This window comes from Candoia aspera, chromosome 4, assembly GCF_035149785.1.
Source record: "Candoia aspera isolate rCanAsp1 chromosome 4, rCanAsp1.hap2, whole genome shotgun sequence".
Classification (NCBI taxonomy): Eukaryota; Metazoa; Chordata; class Lepidosauria; order Squamata; family Boidae; genus Candoia; species Candoia aspera.
The window spans coordinates 58,609,168-58,630,701 of record NC_086156.1 but is presented as its reverse complement, the minus strand read 5'-3'; the positions used below and the strand labels follow the sequence as shown (position 1 = coordinate 58,630,701).

General features: G+C 38.2%; 1 protein-coding gene and 2 non-coding genes across 3 annotated transcripts; 2 read left to right on the top strand and 1 right to left on the bottom strand.

Annotated features, from left to right (window-relative positions):
- Positions 1-3,084: 3,084 nt before the first annotated feature.
- On the top strand, positions 3,085-3,155 carry TRNAG-GCC (transfer RNA glycine (anticodon GCC)). Its single transcript has one exon. It is a non-coding gene; the product is annotated as a tRNA-Gly (tRNA).
- Positions 3,156-3,410: 255 nt separating this feature from the next.
- Positions 3,411-3,482, bottom strand: TRNAA-CGC (transfer RNA alanine (anticodon CGC)). The gene has a single exon. It is a non-coding gene; the product is annotated as a tRNA-Ala (tRNA).
- A 5,568-nt stretch (positions 3,483-9,050) lies between these two features.
- Positions 9,051-20,796, top strand: PDIA4 (protein disulfide isomerase family A member 4). The gene is made up of 10 exons (XM_063304210.1): positions 9,051-9,335; positions 11,570-11,738; positions 12,430-12,635; positions 13,696-13,834; positions 15,227-15,432; positions 15,836-15,994; positions 16,896-17,047; positions 18,107-18,263; positions 18,350-18,583; positions 19,408-20,796. The coding sequence occupies exons 1-10, from the start codon at positions 9,242-9,244 to the stop codon at positions 19,821-19,823; spliced, it is 1,932 nt and encodes a 643-aa protein (XP_063160280.1). The 5' UTR covers positions 9,051-9,241; the 3' UTR covers positions 19,824-20,796.
- The last annotated feature ends 738 nt before the right edge of the window (positions 20,797-21,534 follow it).

The following is a 21,534-nucleotide window of genomic DNA, read 5'->3' as shown; positions in this document are numbered from 1 at the left end:
ACATCCTGAAGAGTGAGGTTGAATGGGCCTTAAGAAGCACTGCTAATAACAAGGCAGCAGGAGACGACAGCATCCCAGCTGAACTGTTCAAAATCTTAGAAGATGATGCTGTCAAGGTAATGCATGCTATATGCCAGCAAATTTGGAAAACACAAGAATGGCCATCAGATCGGAAAAAATCAACTTATATCCCCATACCAAAAAAGGGAAACACTAAAGAATGTTCAAACTATCGAACAGTGGCACTCATTTCACATGCCAGTAAGGTAATGCTCAAGATCCTGCAAGGTAGACTTCAGCAATTCATGGAGCGAGAATTGCCAGATGTACAAGCTGGGTTTAGAAAAGGCAGAGGAACTAGGGACCAAATTGCCAATATCCGCTGGATAATGGAAAAAGCCAGGGAGTTTCAGAAAATCATCTATTTGTTTTATCGACTATTCTAAAGCCTTTGACTGTGTGGACCATAACAAATTGTGGCAAGTTCTTAGCGGTATGGGGATACCAAGTCATCTTGTCTGCCTCCTGAAGAATCTGTATAACGACCAAGTAGCAACAGTAAGAACAGACCATGGAACGGACTGGTTTAAGATTGGGAAAGGAGTAGGGCAGGGCTGTTTCCTCTCACCCTACCTATTCAACTTGTACGCAGAACACATCATGCGACATGCTGGGCTTGAGGAATCCAAGGCTGGAGTTAAAATTGCTGGAAGAAACATTAACAATCTCAGATATGCAGATGATACCACTTTGATGGCTGAAAGCGAAGAGGAACTGAGGAGCCTTATGATGAAGGTGAAAGAAGAAAGTGCAAAAGCTGGCTTGCAGCTAAACCTCAAAAAAACCAAGATTATGGCAACCAGCTTGATTGATAACTGGCAAATAGAGGGAGAAAATGTAGAAGCAGTGAAAGACTTTGTATTTCTAGGTGCGAAGATTACTGCAGATGCTGACTGCAGTCAGGAAATCAGAAGACGCTTAATCCTTGGGAGAAGAGCAATGACAAATCTCGATAAAATAGTTAAGAGCAGAGATATCACACTGTCAACAAAGGTCCGCATAGTTAAAGCAATGGTGTTCCCCGTAGTAACATATGGCTGCGAGAGCTGGACCATAAGGAAGGCTGAGAGAAGGAAGATCGATGCTTTTGAACTGTGGTGCTGGAGGAAAATTCTGAGAGTGCCTTGGACTGCAAGAAGATCAAACCAGTCCATCCTCCAGGAAATAAAGCCGGACTGCTCACTTGAGGGAATGGTATTAAAGGCAAAAATGAAATACGTTGGCCACATAATGAGAAGACAGGACACCCTGGAGAAGATGCTGATGCTAGGGAGAGTGGAAGGCAAAAGGAAGAGGGGCCGACCAAGGGCAAGATGGATAGATGATATTCTAGAGGTGATGGATTCGTCCCTGAGGGAGCTGGGGGTGTTGACGACTGACAGGAAGCTCTGGCGTGGGCTGGTCCATGAAGTCACGAAGAGTCGGAAGCGACTAAACGAATAAACAACAAAACCCATAAAACACAATGGCAGACTTCATATACTATTAAGATTTGTTTGGTTCGTGTGAATGCAACCAAATGTAGTCTATTCAATAAACCATGGTTAAGTTTTAAGAAAATATGCAAATTTAGTTACTTTTTTTCTCTGCATGTGTTTTCTCTGGTTTCTCTGCATTTCTATGTATCTGGGTTTTCTTGTTTTTGTACGTGTGAGAGAGAGAGAATATTATTTTACAGAGAGATATTGCCAGTATTTTATTTAAATAACTTCTTTGTTCAGAAGTTACTACACAAAATTAATTATGCCCTTGAAAAGTGTTAATTGTATCTGTGTGGAAAGAAACAATAATTTTAATTTGAAACTGGGAGACAAAATCGCAGTTTCTAAGACATGCCCACACAGAGCTCAGTCTGGGCTATAAGCAAATAGCATTTTGAGGTGCTGACTGTGTCTCTGAAGATCTGATGCTGAAGAGGATTTTATTGTTGGATTGTTTTAGCTGTTTCCACCTATGGTTAATGTGTAGAATATGAGAAATCCTAATGAATCTTTAAGAAGCTAAACTAGTATCTCTTAAAATTTCTAACATTTTGGGGAAGAACTGAAAGGTACAGTAATCTAAATAACATGAAAAGGATAAAGTACACACAATAAATTGCATAGGTGCTAACTTTGTGATGTGTCAGAGATCACTGTGCTAGCATGTGTAAAACCTCTCATTCTGGGAACAGAATTCTTTCAGAGATGTCTGGAATATGACATTCGTTTTCCACTACAACCTACCCCAGGAGTTTTCTAGAATTGGAAAACAGCCAGACCATCTCCAGAGCAGTAGGCCCAACATAGTTTGAAGTTTTGCAAAAGTTTTTGCATAGTCTTGCAAAATTCTCCAGAATGTTCCAAAAATATAAGGAGTCTGGTAGTAAAGGCATAAGCTTTTGTGAACTGTAGCTCACTTTATTACATTCATCAGATAAAATTGGTTAGCCAGACAGATTTTTGACAACCATAGACTAGCACGGCTTTTCTCCTACAGTGTCTGTAGTGTTCCAGTTTCTTTACTTTAGAAACCTATAGCAATTTTTGAAGTTACTATCCCTACAAAGGAATAAATTATTTTATGATAAAATCATTAGGAAAATATTTTAAATTCCCAGAACAGTTACTTCATAATTGCAAATTGATTCTTAGAGATGAAATCTTCAGAAATTCCAGTGTAAAACTGAATTATATGTAATGTCTTATAACAGCTGGATTGCATCATAACAATGACTTTCAATCCCTATGGGTTTAAATTAAGAAATAAATAATACTATTTAATTATAAGCTACTGCTGTTGCAACTGTCAGTGTTCTCCATACACTTAAGCATTAACACAATTGTTTACAGAATATTATATGCATTTCACTTATACCTGATCTCATTGTTTTTATGTATTTCTGTTACTATGTATCTTTACATGAATATGCACTTACTAGCTGAGGATAATGCTAGACAAAATTAAAATAATGGTAATCCTAGTGTAATATGATGCATAGATGTTTTTCCAGAAGGAAACTCTGAAACAAACATTCCCATACATGCATTGGTGGTTCAGTGGTAGAATTCTCGCCTGCCACGCGGGAGGCCCGGGTTCGATTCCCGGCCAATGCAACTTAATTTTGGGGGGGGGGAAGGATTGCAATTTATACTAATTATGTTTTTCACTAAACTTACATTCCAGAAATCAACAAAAATTGCATTGCCTAAATTAGGACAAAAGCTCACACATAACTCTTTGCAATCATATAAGCCATGTCTTTGAAATAAGTTTGTAACATGAAGACAAAAGTAAAAGAACTTGAATACACTGAAGGACTGTGAAGCTTTACATTTTAAAGCACTCATTGGATTGCTAAACAAAATCTTTGGAGATGCCGGGGATTGAACCCGGGACCTCACACATGCGAAGCGCGCGCTCTACCACTGAGCTACATCCCCCAGCTGACTGTGGCTGGTCAGTGAAGTATATGCATTCCACACATTACAATACTTCACAAACTTTTCAGAATTACTGTATAATTGTACACATATTTGCCCCATAAAAGAGCAAAACAGTGAGCCTATCCCTGCCACATGCTGGGACAGTAACGCGAGAAAGACAGAGTACACCACGCAAAAATTATCAATGAAACTTTCCTTACCTTTTAAATGTTGCATGTTTCCAAAGCTCCTCCCCACCCTTTCCTTGCCTGATAGAAGAGCAGGCTCCAAGGACAATTAATTCTATCACTGATGTTTTCCTGATATCATATATTTCTTTATGAAAGACTTTAATTTCTGTCCCAATCTTATTTAAAACTGACACACATCCACAAACAACACCAAAAAACAAAGCAACAAACCCATTAAAGAAAATTAAATTCCCTTTCTTTAAAAAGCTATTTCTACATGCCTGATCCCCAAGAATGTTTGCTTTCAACACAGTAACTAAGCATTAACCCAGCCATTTTTGCTTCTTCTGACAAACATCATTTCTCTCAACATGCACGTATCACCCACCACCTTTTTACAATTTCTCCATCCATTTTCCAGTTTTTAGTAAACATTCTACCAAGGCATACAAATTCTGCTTGTTCTAGTTTTTCAACATTTAGGTATAATTTCCAGTTGCTTATTCCATCCTCCTCCTCCTCCTCCTCCTCCTCCTCCTCTTCCTCCTTCTTCTTCTTCTTTGCCTTCAAGTCAGTTTTTGACTTCTGGCGACTGCCTGGACTAGTCCCTGCAGTTTTCTTGGCAAGGGCTCCCCCGCCCCGAAGTGGTTTGCCATTGCCTCCTTCCCAGGGCTGAGGGAGAGTGACTGGCCCAGGGTCACCCAGCTGGCTTCGTGCCCAAGGTGGGACTAGAACTCAAGGTCTCCCAGTTTCTAGCCTGATGTCTTAACCACTACACCAAATTGGACCATTTTTTCCTGCCAAACACAAATTATCTTGTTTTTTGGTAAATTAACTTTTAGATTTCTTCTCATCACATCATACAATCTATTTTTTACTGCAAATTATTCAGGTTCACAGCCAAGAAGATGGCATAGTCTGCATACCAAAGTACATATATATTTGTTATCTCCCACCAACTTAGTATACCACAAGCATTCCTTATACATTTATCCACAAATATCCAAGGACAAAGCAGAAATCCTTGTCTCACTCCCTGCTCAATGTTGAATCATTTGCCAAACATTCCACTTATTCTCCTGCATCCTTTACTTCCATCATTCACTTTCAACAACCAATCCTCAATGCCATAGTCATACAAAAAATCCCGTAATTCAAGTCTATTCACTTTAACATACTTCTAAATTTAGTCTCACAAAGATTTCTTTTGTTGAAGAACAAAAATCTAGTCTGACATCCCCTTGCTCAGCATAAACTACACTGCAGTTCCCAGATTTTATTAATTCTCTTGTCGCCTTTCAGTCAGAATTCTGATACCTTCCCAGACAAAACATTCTTTTTATATAAACTACCACATAAGCAGCTATGAATGTAATGCGCATACTTATGCCATAGGTAAAATAGCAATAACATTACTACCCATTAAGATTTTTGTCTTCATTAACTGGACCAAGAATATGATAAATATTTAAATCCTATTTATCAATTTAAATGCTGTAATATGTTCCTGTCACAAATATACACTTAACACTGACTTGCACCTATAGCATGATATTGTTACAAACATGTGAAGGGGAAAAGCACCTGCTGCACAAGGAAATTTGCCTTTTTTTAAGGAAAAGTAATATTGGATGAGACATTGCTGTAGGGAAAGTCAGAGCAGGGAAGACCAGAAGTTTTTTAATAGGGCTACTTGAGCAAATAAAGGAACAAAAACAACCTTTACATAGCTCCTATTGAAGAGCACTTAGCACTTGTTTATCAACTATGTCATAGAAGTATGTAGGATGGGCTTTCTATCACACAACCATATCACATTCATCATCAGAACAGCTGTACTAAAAAAGAGCAATTGAGGTAGGATTGTTTTCAACCCACAATTTCTCTTTGTTTTAACCCATTTTTCTTTTTAAAAAAAGTAATTTGTCAGAAAATTCATTTGTGAAACACTGATGCATATTCTGATCCGTTCTCCAGATGCTATTCTCCCTTATCATGTCCCTGCCAGCCGTTTCCAGACAACTTCTCTGACATTTCAGGTGATTACAGCTTTGGAACCATCTTGCTCTTGCAGGAGCAACTGAGATATCCATTGTTGGGAAGAACACTGAAAGCTTTGAGATGGGCTGACAATGGGCAGAGGGGCTGACAATGGGCAGGGGGGAAAAAAGGCATGGGGAGAAAGCACAAATGTGACTTTCAGTTTATTTGCTTCTGTACATATAGGCAGGGGGGTAAGATGTATTTGTGCAAAATGAGTATGTAGTAGCTATTTCTCTCTTGGAGAGAGATGCATTTCCACCTTTCAGCAAAATTAATCAGACAGATGGACTGCCGTGAGAAAATACACTTATACCTGTTGCAGCTGTAGTTTGATTAATCAGGTTTTGCTTTCTTCCTTTTTGCTAAACACCACCAAGAAAACAAGTGGGATTGTTGCTTTCAATAAGGCCCTTAGCAGCATCAACCCAGTGGAGATGGTTTGGACCACTAACATGGGACTCCTTATCTTATTTTTGCTCTGCTACATGGCATTTGCTTCCAATTGTTTCATTTTACACTCTGTTCTCATCTATGCTGAGTGAGCATTTGTATGAGGGTCAGACAGTCCATTATAACAACAATGCCCAGGTAACAACTGCTCCTCCACCCAAAAGTAGGAGGCTCTCAACCTATTACACTGCACAGAAAGGAGAAAGCACAGAAAATTAACACTGCTTCCAGTTTGGCCTAGTGGTTAAGGTGCTGGGCTAGAAACCAGGAGACTGAGAGTTCTAGTCCTGCCTTGGGCATGAAAGCTGGCTGGGTGACTTTGGGCCAGTCACTCTCTCTCAGGCCAACTCATCTCACAGGGTTGCTGTTGTGGGGAAAATAGGAGGAGGAAGGAATATTAGATATGTTCACTGCCTTGAGTTATTTATAAAAATAATAAAGGTGGGATATAAAATAAAGTAAAATAAAATAAATACAGCTTCCATTTAATTAGTAGCTTTTCTTGTCCCTGCCAAAAACTTATCAAAGGCCTGGGTTCCTTGCAAGGCTTCTTGTTCTAGTATCAGTCAGGAGAAGACTAGCAGTGTGTTTAGTTCATTCAGGATGCAGTGCCAGCTCTTATCTTTTTCATAATATTTAAGTAAGGCTGTAAACATGCTTAATCCGTATTTCAGCAAGTGGCAGGCTCTGGCTGATCTTGGCTGATTTAGAAAGCTAAGCAGGCTTGGATCTACTTAGTACATGGAGAGGTTCTATCTCAGGTCAGTGCTATAGACTACATTGGAAAGATGATGATGATGATGATGATGATGATGATGATGATGATAAAAAACACACACCCAACACCATTCTGGAAGAAGGAAATGACAAACCACTTTAGCATGGTATGTCTATATTGTCACCAGGTGAGCCTGATAAAACTTTAATCTGGCAATGGACTGATTGAGGGCCAATATAGTGAACCCAGTTCACCATAAATATGGCAGGTGTCTATATGAGTGATATCCAATTCCCTGATGCTTGCAGAGCCAGTTTTATAACTAAGTGGCTTAAATGTTCTCTGCAGCAGTTGACCTTTTACCAATCTGGACTGGTACTCAACCACTCCGCACACATATAGACTGGCTTTAGCAGTCAGTGCATTGATATCACTCATTTAGATTAGCATACTGCATATGGGAGGGGCTGCCTTTGATGCAGTCATTTCAGTGAGTACAAAATATGGCAGCTGAAATACCAAATGGAACTGGTAATGACCACATTATTCTAATATTGCATTATTTTGCTTCACTAGCAGTTTATTTCTAAGTCCAACACAATGTGTTTAAGTAAACTCATTCCTTGGCTAGAGACCATATGAAGGAGCATTTCTATCCATGTATTCCCATGAAGTTCTCAGGGTACTGATAGACCATGGGAGCATTTATTTTCAGTGGTGGTCCTCCACTTCAGAATACTCTTTTCCGAAGAGTCTGCTTAATGCTTACTCTATTCTCCTTCTGGTATTAGGCAAACCCATTTTATTCCCCAAGCATATTGTTTTTTCTTTTTAATTCTATGTTATTCCAAGTTTTTGATACAAGGCAACTAACAATAAACTTAAAACAAGCAAGACTAAATAAAATCAGGACACAAAAACTCAAGTAAATGCTACAAATGATGTAACAGATAAAAGCAATATTTTAAAGAGATAACTTGGTAAATTAAAGATAAATGTAATACCTATTCCAAATACCTGTATTTTTACAGGCAGTTTCCATTAATACTACCTTCATTTGTTAAGTTTTGCTATTGCAAAAGAGGATATTAAATGGCTGGTTCAACACTTATATCTCAGTAACAAGTGAAAATTTAATAGTAGGAAGGATGCCATTGGACTGGTTTTTCAACGAATCTGGCTAGGAAACATCCTATGTAATCTATTAAACTCTGATTCACACAGAACTTTTGGGGAGTTGTGTTTCATAAACATGAAGTAATGTGCTCAGCAACAGGTAAACCAGCCTATATTCTAATGTCTTTTCCCTTCATTACAGCGCTGCATTATTTTTCAAAAAGTTTTTCAGAAAAGTTTGGAAGAATGAACATACATTTTGGAGAGCGAGCCCTACAGGATACTGTAGTGCATTGTACAGAAAAAAAAAATCTGTTTTCATTCCAAAGTAATAGTGTTACCCCCGGGAATACAACCTCCTACGTGGTAGTTATTCAAACCTCTACCCTCTGCATTTCCTCGAGGTTTATATCTGCACCAAGAGACAAAGGCCTCAATCCTGAAAAATCCAGTATTCTTTCCATCCAAAATTCTGCAATAAGCCTGCGGAACAATAAAAGCTGATGGTTACACGACTATCTTCTGCTAAATCTAACAACATTAACATGTTTGTTCTTTTTAGCAAGGCTAGTCCAACGCCTGGTGACAAGGTATTTAACTAGAGCGCTACACCCTCCCACTCTAGGGCTCAACTGACGTGGACCAGCCTAAGCGGCTGCCGCCCACCCTCCACCTCTCTCCGTCCCTCTGTCAGACCAATCCCACAGCGAGAAGTGGCTTTCCCGCCGGCTAACGGAACCCACCGCCGTCCTCCCCTTTTCCTTTGTCCACTTTCCTCTTGCTCCGCCCCAGGGTTTGTTTGCCTTTCCAAACGAGTGGCAAGTCGGGATTGGTAGTTTCCAGGGTAGCCAATCCGTGAGGGGCACCTCAGAGGAGTTTTGTCCTTTAAAAAAAATCCGCAGACGCTGCGCGCACAGTGACACACCCCGCCGGGTTTTCTGTTGTGCGTACCGCCCCAGCTCCTTCTTGCAAATAGAGAGGAGATTTGCTGGGGGAATGCAGGCACGGGGACACTCCATTTACCGAAATCGAACTCCCCCCTGCTGAAAGTCAGTTCTTAAAACACAACTTTCATTCGTTCCAACACAAGTCCCTCTTGGATTGGTTGACTACTCAGGAGTCTCCCTGCTTTCCTAGCCAATCAGGGCGCACGACTTCCTGTAAATTCGCCTTCTGGGAAGGAGAGGCTTTCTTTCCCTGAGGGAAGGGGGAGGAGGCGGCGAGAAGAACTGGACGGGAGAGAAGACGTTGATGCTGCAATGAACGTCAAAAGAGTGTGCCTGCTAACCCTTCTCCTAGCGCTGGCACAGCTTGCTGTATTAGCCAGGTGCCAGGAGGAGGAAGAAGGGGAAGGTAAGCGTTTATCTCTCGGGAAAAAAAACCCTGCTTTCTCTAGGCTGAATCGATTGGCTGAGTTATTCCATCTTCCTGGAGGTGAGAAAGCTCAACGGGATAATGGAAGTGGCTCCTTCCAGTTCAGGACAGGCGGAAGGCATTTTGGGTTGGGAAGGTGCTGGTGGACAAACGGGAGATCGCGAGGAAAACAGAAGAGACGAAATAAAGAGGTGTGGAAGAGACCCCGAATGCCAGGCGGTCTTCTCGAATTGATGGTATTTAACATCCATATATGTTTGATGTGGAGTATTTCCTCCTTCAAAATTGCAGACATACTTTGATTCTGCACGTATATTGCTGCTTTTCGGATGTCTACATTGGGCATAATTTCCAAAGGAGGATAATACATTAGTGGTAAGCTCAGGGTAAGCTCTGCTATAAATTTGGAAGATACTGCTTTCAAAACTGGGGAGAGGGAATGCCAGTTGATTTACCAATTATAGGTAAATTGAATGTCCATGTTTAAAAGTTTTTTCTGAATATTGGGCAACAACAGGCAAAACTGACTTTCCTGGTAGCATGTAGGAAGTATCTAACTGCTGTTGGGGAAAATGTTGAACTTTCAAAATGACTTAAGGGTTTTGGGATTACCTTGTGAAGTACACATAGTTAACGAAATATTTTACCTCTTTGCCCCATAACCTTTTCGGAGTATGCTCATGAAAACAATCACTAATTGCTATTTTGAATGCAGAAAGCACATATATTTCATGAAAAAAATCTCAGGTTCAGTCATTGACACCCAACAGGCAGGAAAAGCAGTTAAAGGCTCCTGTCTGCAATCCTGCTGCCAGATAGTCATTACTGAGTGAAGACTACATACACGCACACATTATATATATGTGTGTGTGTCCGTATGTGTATATAGAGAGAAATTGACAGGACAAGGACAGAATGCACATCTATATATTTGTCTAACTGCATCAGCTCTTGCAGGCTATGGAAACAAGGTTTTTTGCTGCACAGTTAGCAGGTTTATGCTAGGATGTACTAGTTGTTTGTTGTGACATACAAATTAGATCTCTTGGGATGGTGTATTTATTTTTTTAAAATTATGTTGATTTAAACATGTGTAATTAAATCTCCCTAACCCTGTAATTAGTTCACCTTACACAGGCAAGTTGGAATCAGAGATAGAGGTTGTACTGATCTAAGGTAGTAAACATTTCTTCTTCAGCTAATTCATTCCAACTTTCTGTTAAATTTCACCCTGTGAAGGAAGTAAAATGAATCTCTTTGTTGTGATTTAAGTATTGTTTAAGAACTTCTGAAAAACATGCAGCTTGTATAAGTATCTGTCAAGATAAGTTATGGCTAGTATAGGTTGGAATTCTTTTCTTTTCACATAGTAATCAATGAATGGTAGGATTTAGGAATGTAGCACATGGTTTCGAATTTGAAGAGGTTGTTTAGTTTTGAAAAAGGTTGTTCTGAATATTTTGGAAGTGTTTCAAATTAGTTTAAACTCTGTTGAGTTCATAATGCTTCCAGAATGGCTGCACATCCGTAGTGGTTTACAAGCTTGAATTTGGGATTCTTTGGGTGGGAATGTTGTTCAGATGACATTATCTGAAGAATGAGCTGTCTGACGTATCTACTAGTATTTCATCAATAATTTAGCAATGTAGTGCCTTCCTAACTGTAGATCTACAGTTTCTACAAGCCTCAGCCATTAATACTAATTGTGGAAGTTATAGGTTAAAACATGTAAGGATGGCAGATTCCTTACTTTAGAAAGTGACCAACATTTTTAATGTGCAGTTTCTGCATGGCAACACTGATTTCATAATTTCTTCTACCAGCACACCTTTATGCTTATCACTTATTTCTTACTAGAACTCATGTAAAAATGCATAACCTGCCAAATGCTAGACAAAATTAAGGCTTTCCAGATCCTTGATAACCTCTAAGCCAGCAACAACCAGGAGGCACTATGCTTCCTTAAGAGGATTTAGGGGGTCAGAAGCTGTGCAAGACTGTATGAGGAGCACCACTGTAGAATTGAAGTTTTGAAAGAGAAGTATGGTTGGGGGGAACAGAAGGAGGAGAGACAGTGTGATATTCATTTGGGTAGTGTCCTGTGGTCCATTCTAAATATTTGGGCTTTGCTGAAATAGGATTGTAGCAGTGCATTTCATGTGCATTGCAATGCAGAGCTTACAGAATTAGAAAACTATATTCCTTTTAATTAGATTCTATTGCCAGTGAGGAAACTGATGATGATGACGATGACAATGACGATAATGAAGACGATGATTCAGAAGTAAAAGAAGAAAACGGTGTTTTAGTGTTGAATGATGCAAACTTTGATAGTTTTGTTGAAGGCAAAGATACTGTACTTCTGGAGTTTTATGCCCCCTGGTAAGCATGATGCTTTCACGTTTCCATTTTCATCTTTGAAACTGATTCTGGTTTAGTGCTGTTTACAATACGGTGGCCTACATGTGGATGGGTGAGAGCTGCTGCAGCCAAGCAATGCAAATACTGTTGCACTGGATGTCAGTAGGCCTCTAGGTACGTTTCAGAATGTGAGCTTTGGTGTTTAAAATCCGAAGTGGCTTGACTTCTAAGTTTTTGGAGAACTGCCTTATCTAACTAGAATTAGCCCATCCAGTCCATTCCTCTCAGAATTGTTATGGGTTCCTAGCTTATGAGAGGTGATGTCAGTGGGGGCTCTCATCCTATGAAAGAACCTCCCCCTGTAAGTTAGATTTGCAACAAGTTAGCTTTTGTTTTTATATTGTCTGAGTCTTTTGATTCTGTAGATCTATAAAAATGAGAAATAAATGCATAAAACCATAGCATTATTCGGGTGAACAATTTCACTCACATGGGGCCCACAAGGTTGAAGTCTACTGATGATGCAGCAACTTATTTTTCAAATAGCTTTCCTCTATCAGCAACCACATTCATTCCTTCAATATGATTAGAGTGCTACCTAGCTAAGCATTGTATTGAGATAAAATTGCCTTTGTCCTTAATCTAAATTTTTCTGTAGAAACAGAATAATAAAATAAACTCCTGTCCAAATTTACTCTCTTGTTTTCTTTAGGTGTGGGCACTGTAAGCAGTTTGCTCCAGAATATGAAAAAATATCCAAAACACTAAAAGAAAATGATCCACCCATTCCCGTTGCCAAAATAGATGCTACAACAGCCCCTACTGTGTCAAGTCGATTTGATGTTAGTGGTTATCCAACCATTAAAATTCTGAAGAAAGGGCAGCCAGTGGATTATGATGGCTCAAGAACAGAAGCAGGTAGGTAGTGACTTTTTTTCTTTGACCTATGTAACACATGAACTGGAAATAGGAAAGTGTGCCACTTATTTACACATAGCCTACAATTTATTCCAAATGCATGAGACCACCTTGAGTGATGTTTTTTTTAAAAAAATACATGAAGGCAATGTGTTGTCTTGTTACAAGGGTGCATTTGCAGGAAGATGCACAAGGAATCAGAATATTTTCTTTCTGTGTTTCTGGGAATCATGCAAAGGATATACATCTTTAGTGTCCCAAAGGGAGATATACAAACTGTATTTGCACTAGGAAAACTTTTATTGCTCCTTGGGCAAAACCTGGAAAGAGGATGCACCACTGTTTGCTACATCAATATGTGTACAAAGGTTTCCTATAGTGTAACCTATATTTGCTGAAGACTTTCTATTACAGCACCAGCCCAAGTAATCACTTGTTGATTAATTTTACAAACAGTTCTGGGAAGAGTACATTATTTTTTCCACACAGTTCTATTGTTTTGAAAATGTAGAATGAGATGTTGGTTCAGAATATTATTTGCATGCATTCTTTCATATAGTGTGGTGCTTTGTCTTTCAGCAGAGCCTATTAGTCAGTTTTCCAGTCTTCTCAAGAAGATGGCTGAAAAGATAATAGCATGCCCAAATGATATTTTTTATGGCTTGATTTCTGCTTGGTGTAAACCAGTTCTCCAACGTGCCTTCACATTTAGCACGATGCAGAATAGCTCCAAATACAGATACAGGCTTGATTCTCAGTGTCAGTTTTGTCTTGTGATTTTCCCAGCTACACCATTTTACTTACATGTAAAGGAGTGGTTGACACTTTAGTCTCTAATAAGAATAAGAAATCATTCTCATTCTTATACGAAAGTGCTCTAATGATGAAGGCAGAAATATGGCTTGATTAAAGTGCCCAAGACCCTTCTATTCTGGAGCAAGATGCATTTCCAAATTCTCTGTAGTGTACAGTTGTCCTTTTGTGATAATTACACTTGTTAAAATGATGCACATTTTGCTAGTTAAGAATAAAAATGAGTCTTTTCATATTATGTTTTTAGAAATTGTGGCTAAAGTAAAGGAGGTTTCACAACCTGACTGGATCCCTCCACCTGAAGCTACATTAGTTTTGACCAAAGAGAACTTTGATGCAACAGTGAATGAAGCAGACATAATTCTGGTTGAATTCTATGCTCCATGGTAAGAAGAAGTATATTTTATCATAGTTGTCATGACTTTTTTTTTCTTCCTTTGGCAGCACACCATAAGCCAAGGTTTCTCAACCAGGGTTCCGTGGAACCCTAGGGTTCAATGAGAGGTCACTGGGGGTTCCCTGGGAGATCATGATTTATTTAAAAAAATATTTCAAATTTGGGCAACTTCACATTAAAGAAGTAGGTTTCATTCTTTATTTTCAGTTTAAGAACACAGTTAATGCATATATACAGGCCTACACATGAAACTAATAATTTTGTAACTTCTGGCCTACATTCAAACCTGAACATGCAGGGGTTCCCCGAGGCCTGAAAAATATTTCAAGGGTTCCTCCAGGGTCAAAAGGTTGAGAAAGGCTGCCATAAGCCAACACTGTTGGATTGTGGCACTTCTTTTCAGAAAGTTTGATCTTTCGTAATAGGGAAGCTTTTCATGTATTTCACTGCTTCCATGTTTGCAGTTCATCGATATCTAAAAATCCTGCAGTTTTTTTAAAAAACATCTGACTTATACATTGAATAACTTAAAACTGCTAATATTTCAAAATAGGCCTGTGCAAAATTATCCCTTTTTTATAGCTATTTTCCTGTAGGCTAGGTTTGGATATTGATAGTTAATTATTTTACCTAATTAGATCTTGGCACAAATTTGAACCTGCATGGCACATGTGTGCTTTTGAATTACTTTTTAAAATTGACAACCAGGTATGATTCTATCCTCTTTAAGCCATATTATATTTACCATAGGATTCAAGTATATCACATTCCTCCCTGAAAAGCATTTTGTTATGATCTGAATTTTGGAGTTGGAAAACAGCCCACTGAGGACAAATTCATATTTTTCATATCAGCTGCACATCCACTTGGGGTTACCTGAAGCACTATTAAACCTGCATATCCAAGGCACTTATTTGAAAAAATGCACACATCGCTTTCATCCCTCAATCCAGGGATATAGCCTGTAGAAATGTCTGGTCACTTATATTGAATCAGGTCCCATGTGTAAAATAAATATGCACTGATGTTTCAGTAGACAAGTTGCTGGCTTCTTCAGGGCAGATGTGAAACTGAACATGGCAATAGATACCATTTCCATAAATATTGTGTATATTCATTGGAGCAGAACACCCAGTGACCAATTGCTAACTGCTATGTAGATGATGACTTGTAACACTGTTATATCAAAATATATGTTTCAATAATGTTTACCTAAAATGATATCTCAACAGTAACATTTTTCCCTTTAAAAATGAACACAAAAAAATCTTATATCTGAAATGTTATTTTTTTCCTTTTGTTCTGCTTAAAAAAATTCAGAACAGTTTTGAGAACTTTTAACTGTAAATTTTAACCTCTTTCTGCCTCCCTTCTGATATAGGTGTGGACATTGCAAAAGATTAGCTCCAGAATATGAGAAGGCAGCTAAGGAGCTTAGTAAGCGTATTCCTCCTATCCCCCTAGCAAAAGTTGATGCTATTGCAGAAACAGATCTTGCAAAGAGATTTGATGTGTCTGGATACCCTTCTCTCAAGATCTTCCGCAAGGGCAAACCTTTTGACTACAATGGGCCAAGAGAAAAATATGGTATGGCAAACTCTTCTGTTTGCAACAACCTGTAGATTTATTCCTATTTCCATTCAATAGCTGGGGAGCTGAGACTTAACGAGAGTTGACTTCATTAAGTCCAATATATGGAATCTATCTATCTATCTATCTATCTATCTATCTATCTATCTATCTATCTATCTATCGACCAAGCTGACATTTCTAGAGTCAGCCTGCTTCCCAAAAGGGGAAAAAACGGCATTACTTCAACATTCCTTTCTTTTACATGCCCTTTATTTTTTTCAACAATAATTTTTAGAACAAACATGATTTTTAGTTGATGGACTAAAACTCTGTAAGATTAGCAGTCTTCTTTTTTCAATTATAAGATACTAAATGGATGATTTTTCGGACCATAACAAGAGATTATTTTTGTTAACAGGAATTGTTGATTACATGATAGAACAAGCTGGCCCTCCATCCAAACAAATACAGGCCATTAAACAGGTACAAGAATTTCTGAAAGATGGAGATGATGTTGTTATTATTGGCGTTTTTAAAGAAAGCCAGGACCCAGCTTACCAACTCTACCAAGATGCAGGTACATTTTCCTTTTATTATGAAGTTGTAAACATTGCTCAGTATTAGCACATGGACAGTACTTCCTAAAGCTTTCTGAGAATGCAGAGCAGTGGAAAAATATCCTTCAAATTATAGATATAGAAATTAAATAATACGACGCCATCTTTTTCTCTTATAATTGCAGTGCCATGTTAATTCTCAAAAGGCTGTCTATATCAGTTGATAACCTCCGGTTCCTGCTTTACTAAAATGAGGTGACGTAATTCCCCTGTTCTCTCTCAGAGGAAAGAATAATATACATATTGGAGGAAAATAAGATTTGTTTATTTAATTTTTATCCCGCCTTTATTATTTATTTATAAATAACTCAAGGTGGTGAACATACCTAATACTCCTTCCTCCTCCTATTTTCCCCACAACAACGACCCTGTGAGGTGAGTTGTGCTGAGAGATAGTGACTGGCCCAAGGTCGCCCAGCTGGCTTTCATGCCTAAGGCGGGACTAGAACTCATAGACTCCTGGTTTCTAGCCCAGCACCTTAACCACTAGACCAAACTGGCATAAAGGAGAAGGCAAGCAACAACACACAGAACTAAGTGCAGGATTTAAACAAGTTAATTTGCTATTATCTGGCAGCTGATAGAGCTTCTGTCTTGATAGTAAAGAGCCTCTGCAGAGAATGGGAAATCTGAGGAATTATCCTAATTAAAGTATTATATAGATGATGTCATAATGTGGAACTACAAGGGTCAATCTGACTTCAAATAGAAACTAAAACTAGGGAGAATACAGAAGAGTTTTATTGTTGCATTTCTGTGTATAGTTATATTTTAATAAACTCTGGGAAATAGCAATACTGTGTAAAGTATTCAGATTTTTCAAACTTCAGAATGTCCTAATTCTTTGGGGTTTTGTTTCAGCTAACAGCTTGAGAGAAGAATATAAGTTCCACCATACTTTCAGCAGTGAAATATCAAACTTCCTAAAAGTAGATCCTGGAACACTGGTGATGATGCAACCTGAAAAATTTCAATCAAAATATGAGCCTACAATGTATGTTTTGGATATAAAAGTGAGTAGCTATGTCAAGTCCATATTAGGTACAGATCAGTTTTATCCTTTTGACTGAGTTATTTGCATATCCTAATTTGTGATGCTCCAGAGTACTTTTTAGAACTATGGAAGTATTTCTTTGAAAAACTGATCCAGGCTCCAAATAATGCAATTAGTTTTGCTGTTTCACATTGGGCTTTCTTGTATTCTGAACTTGCCAAGCTGGATGCAAACATCTAATGGGATTTCATAGTCATGATCCTAAGGTTAACTGAAGTTATACTCTATGTGTGTGTGCATGCATATAAACAACCTAAAGTTTAGAAATCATGAAATGCCTACAATCCAGAATAGGGTGGTCAATAAAAATGATAGAATTTTTATGGCTAGTAATCCCCAATTTTTGGCATGAATTTTCATTAGACTCCTTAGTATGCTTTCAGAAAAGGTTGAAGGCCCACTTTTTTTCAGTGGCTTTTTCCTGAACGGCACTTCTGGCTAATGTTGGTTCTTATAACTGCTGTTTGTATTTATTTTTTCTCTCTTCTCTTTCTCTTCTCTTATGGACATTAACTGAGGAGGGTTCCATCCTTGCTGGTGTCCCCAAAATATAATTTTAAATAAATAAATGAGTCAACAGCTTTCTTTCATACTTCTTTTTGCTCTTTTCCCCAATTTTCTCCTGACTATTCCCACTCTGTAAAAGAATTAGATGTTTTAAAATGTTCAACTGTGTGTGGGGTGGGGGTGGAGTGTAACCTCTTTCCAGCTGCATTTCTTCCATAAGAAATTGGTTTTTTGAAAGCTTCATAGATAATGTTTTTAAAGGCTTATTACTGCACAGTAATCCAAGGTCAAGGAAAGGTTTCCCTGAACTGAATGGCGCTAGATCTTGATTGAAGATTCTTCACTTAATATTTCTTTTAATTCACCTTTTGCGAATGAATAAGCCTCAATAACCCGCACAGGATATAAGGTTCTTCAGTTCTTTGTTAGGATTTGTGTATGAATATTCTCCATAGTAAACCCTCTTGCAAGCATTACATCCTCCAGACTTAGTTTTTGTTGCTGTAAACAGGAATCTACTGATGTTGCTGAAGTGAAAAAACATGTGGTGAAACATGCCCTGCCTCTTGTTGGTCATCGCAAGACTGCTAATGACGCTAAGAGATATGCTAAGAAGCCCTTAGTAGTTGTTTATTATATGGTAGACTTCAGCTTTGACTATCGTGTTGGTAGGTATAACTAATAAAGTAATTTTCATAATGATCTTGTACAATTTAATTTAGAAATCTCTAAATGGCATGTTTGGTATTTCCAGCTACCCAGTATTGGCGTAATAAAGTCTTAGACGTGGCTAAGGACTTTCCAGAATACACTTTTGCAATTGCTGATGAAGAAGACTACTCTTCAGAGATAAAAGATTTGGGACTGATTGACAGTGGAGAAGATGTTAATGCTGCTATCTTTGATGAAGCTGGTAAAAAATATGCCATGGAACCTGAAGAATTTGACTCTGATACACTTAGGGAATTTGTTTTGTCATTCAAAAAAGGTAAATGGTCTTGCTTGGATTTAGTTCATAGACTACTATTTTTTCTAATGGAAGGTGAAACAACATGGATATAGCACTACATGGAGATACTAAAGGCTGGATTTGTGTATCACACTAACCCATGGTGTGGTTTGTTTGATATATTCTTAATGTGCTTGAAACTAGCCACTACAGCATGTTCAAGAAGCCCTAGCCTTGTATGAGTAAGCTTCAAATAGGTGAAATTTTGTTCCAGCATTTCTTAGCCCAGTGTTTCCAAACATCGTTGGGGTAACAGGAATTGAAGTTCAACTTTAGTGAAGTACAACAGGTTGGGGAAAATCCTTTGTAAAATGTAGTTCCACACTTTGCATTGTTGATGAAATTTTGTTGTAAGGAGCAGCATATTGTATTGTAAGCATCCAAAATATCACAACATAGAAAGCTTTTATGTTCTTCAGCAATCTATATCTGGCTGAAAGTTAAATAGAAATTGGGGTGGGAGAAGGACAATATATTGTGTTCTTTTCCTCCTTCGCTTATGCAACAAAAGGCTACAGATGCCAAATGCTCTGAAAGACATTTTCCACCAAAGTGAAGGGATTCCATTCAGTTTTGCCTTCACTTCTGAGTCAGATCCTAGTGAACTCACTGAGCTTTTTATGATCCTCTGTGGCAAATGAGAAGTATCCTCTGATGATCAGGAAAAGGTATTTTGTGTTTTTGATTTAAAGAACAAATAAAAATACTAGCATGGAGCAGCTAATTTGGGGATTGTAATTTTGCAAGTTGGAATATAGGAGATGCTGTCTTGGTATAACAGTGTTCTTCTGCTTCCTTTGTAGGTAAACTAAAGCCCATTGTGAAATCCCAGCCAATACCAAAAAATAACAAAGGTCCAGTGAAGATTGTTGTTGGTAAAACTTTTGAATCCACAGTAATGGATCCAAATGCTGATGTTCTTATAGAGTTCTATGCTCCCTGGTGTGGGCATTGCAAGAAATTAGAACCCATCTATATGGAATTGGGTAAAAAATACAAGAATCAGAAAAATCTGATAATTGCTAAAATGGATGCAACTGCTAATGATGTCACAAATGACAATTACAAAGTAGAAGGTTTCCCCACCATCTATTTTGCTCCCAGCAACAAGAAGAAAAATCCAATTAAATTTGAAACCGGGGAAAGAGATTTGGAGAACTTGAGTAAATTTGTTGAAGAACATGCCACCAAATTAAGCAAAACAAAAGATGAACTTTAAGTAGAACAATTTTCAGATTTAAGGAAAAGTCTGTGCAAACTTACTGAAAGAATGGGGGGAATAGTGCAGCATCTGGAGCAAAGGGGATTTGGGGTAGCAAAACATTGCAGTATGAGATTTTTGTATTACAAAGCAGATCTGAACACTGCACTTTTTGATGTGAATTTTTATTAGTTTAATGTTCTTGATCTAAGAAAATACATTTTTTTGTGACAAATAATCTTGATTCATTTCTGTGTGAAAACAAAGCTTTAACCTTTATCAAACAAATTAATAAGACTAATTCTATCTGATTTTTTAATGGAGAGAAGGTGATACGGACATAAAAAGAAACTTTCTGGTGCATGGCCAAACACATGGCAATATATGAACTGGTTCTTCCTAGTCCTTGCAGAACAGAAGAATAATTCTAGATGGCAATAGTTTCTGTGCTTTATTTTTGCAAGTAACCACTGAGCAACCTATATTCATACCACTTGTGAGATTTATTTTTAACAACTGTTAAAAGATAAAACTAATTCTGAGATTAAAAAATGTTCCTTAGTTACTGCTTAATCCCAGTAAAGTACCACCACCATTATACTTACCAGATGTTTGAGGTGAAACTCATGTATGGCAGGCTATATCCAAAAGGAAGAATTTAAAGTATGGAAAACTAGTGCACCTTTTTTCTCTTCATAACCAAATTACTCAATTGTATGTTCCTAGGCTGGTTTTTCACTTTCATATATCTACACTTTAGCTTCCTGTGAAAGAAGTAAATTTGGATATTTGTTGAACTCTTCTGTTAGGAATTAAGTCTTACGTTTTGTGATCATAAGTTGTCTGTTGGCATGTTAAGTGACAGTAGCAAATGCACTCTTGTAATCTTCATGTAAAAATAAGTAACCTGATGACATTTCTGACAGTCCCTTGGCATTGGCCATACTAGCTGGATTTGGTAAGAACTGAAGAAAAGACAATCTGGAGGACACCAAGCTGCCTGTCTGCACCTTATGTGATGAAGATGCTTGAACAAACCAATCCTTATGCAGCACTGAACATAGTTGGAAGTTAGATACATGTTACATACAAGGGGAGTACACTTCAAGTATGCTTGAAGTAAGATGCTTGATTGTAGGCTAAAGACCAGTATCACCAGATACGATTCCTCAGCTTTCAGTCTGGGTATCTTCTCTCAGTAGGGAAATCCTGGTGCTGTCTCCACACTGGCAGGCAGTAGCACATCGCCCTAAGTACTTCTTGGATGGGAGACAGTCTGGGAGTCCCAGGGCTGTTGGCTGGACTGGGAAGTAAAAAAAAAATCCCTGAAATAAACAACAGCAAGCCATATCTGTAAAGCAGCCAAGAAAACTGCATGAATATAGACCTCAGGAATCAAGTCAACTTGGCATATTTGTCATGCTTTGATGCTAGCTATAGAATGTTGGAAAGCCTTACCACTTCCAGACCGGCAGAAGAGATGCAAACTGAGTTTGTATCTGGTTTGGACACATAACAAGGTTGTGTATCCCGTATTTCTAATACGTTTATTTTTAGGCCTTTTTTGTGAAAATTTACTCTAAATGCCAGGGCCTAATAAATCTTGATAAGTTTCTTCCTGTGCAATATATAGTATCTTATTTCCCCCCCCCCTTTGGCTGAATTAGTAACCTGCATTAAACATCAAAAGATATTCTAGAAGTATCCATGAATACTACTTACTAGTTTT

Coding starts and splice junctions, on each gene's coding strand:
- PDIA4 (XM_063304210.1), top strand. CDS start 9,242: ATGAACGTCAAAAGAGTGTGCCTGCTAACCCTTCTCCTAGCGCTGGCA. Junction 15,995..16,895: donor CCAACTCTACCAAGATGCAG/GTACATTTTCCT, acceptor GTTTTGTTTCAG/CTAACAGCTTGAGAGAAGAA. Junction 18,584..19,407: donor TGTTTTGTCATTCAAAAAAG/GTAAATGGTCTT, acceptor CTTCCTTTGTAG/GTAAACTAAAGCCCATTGTG.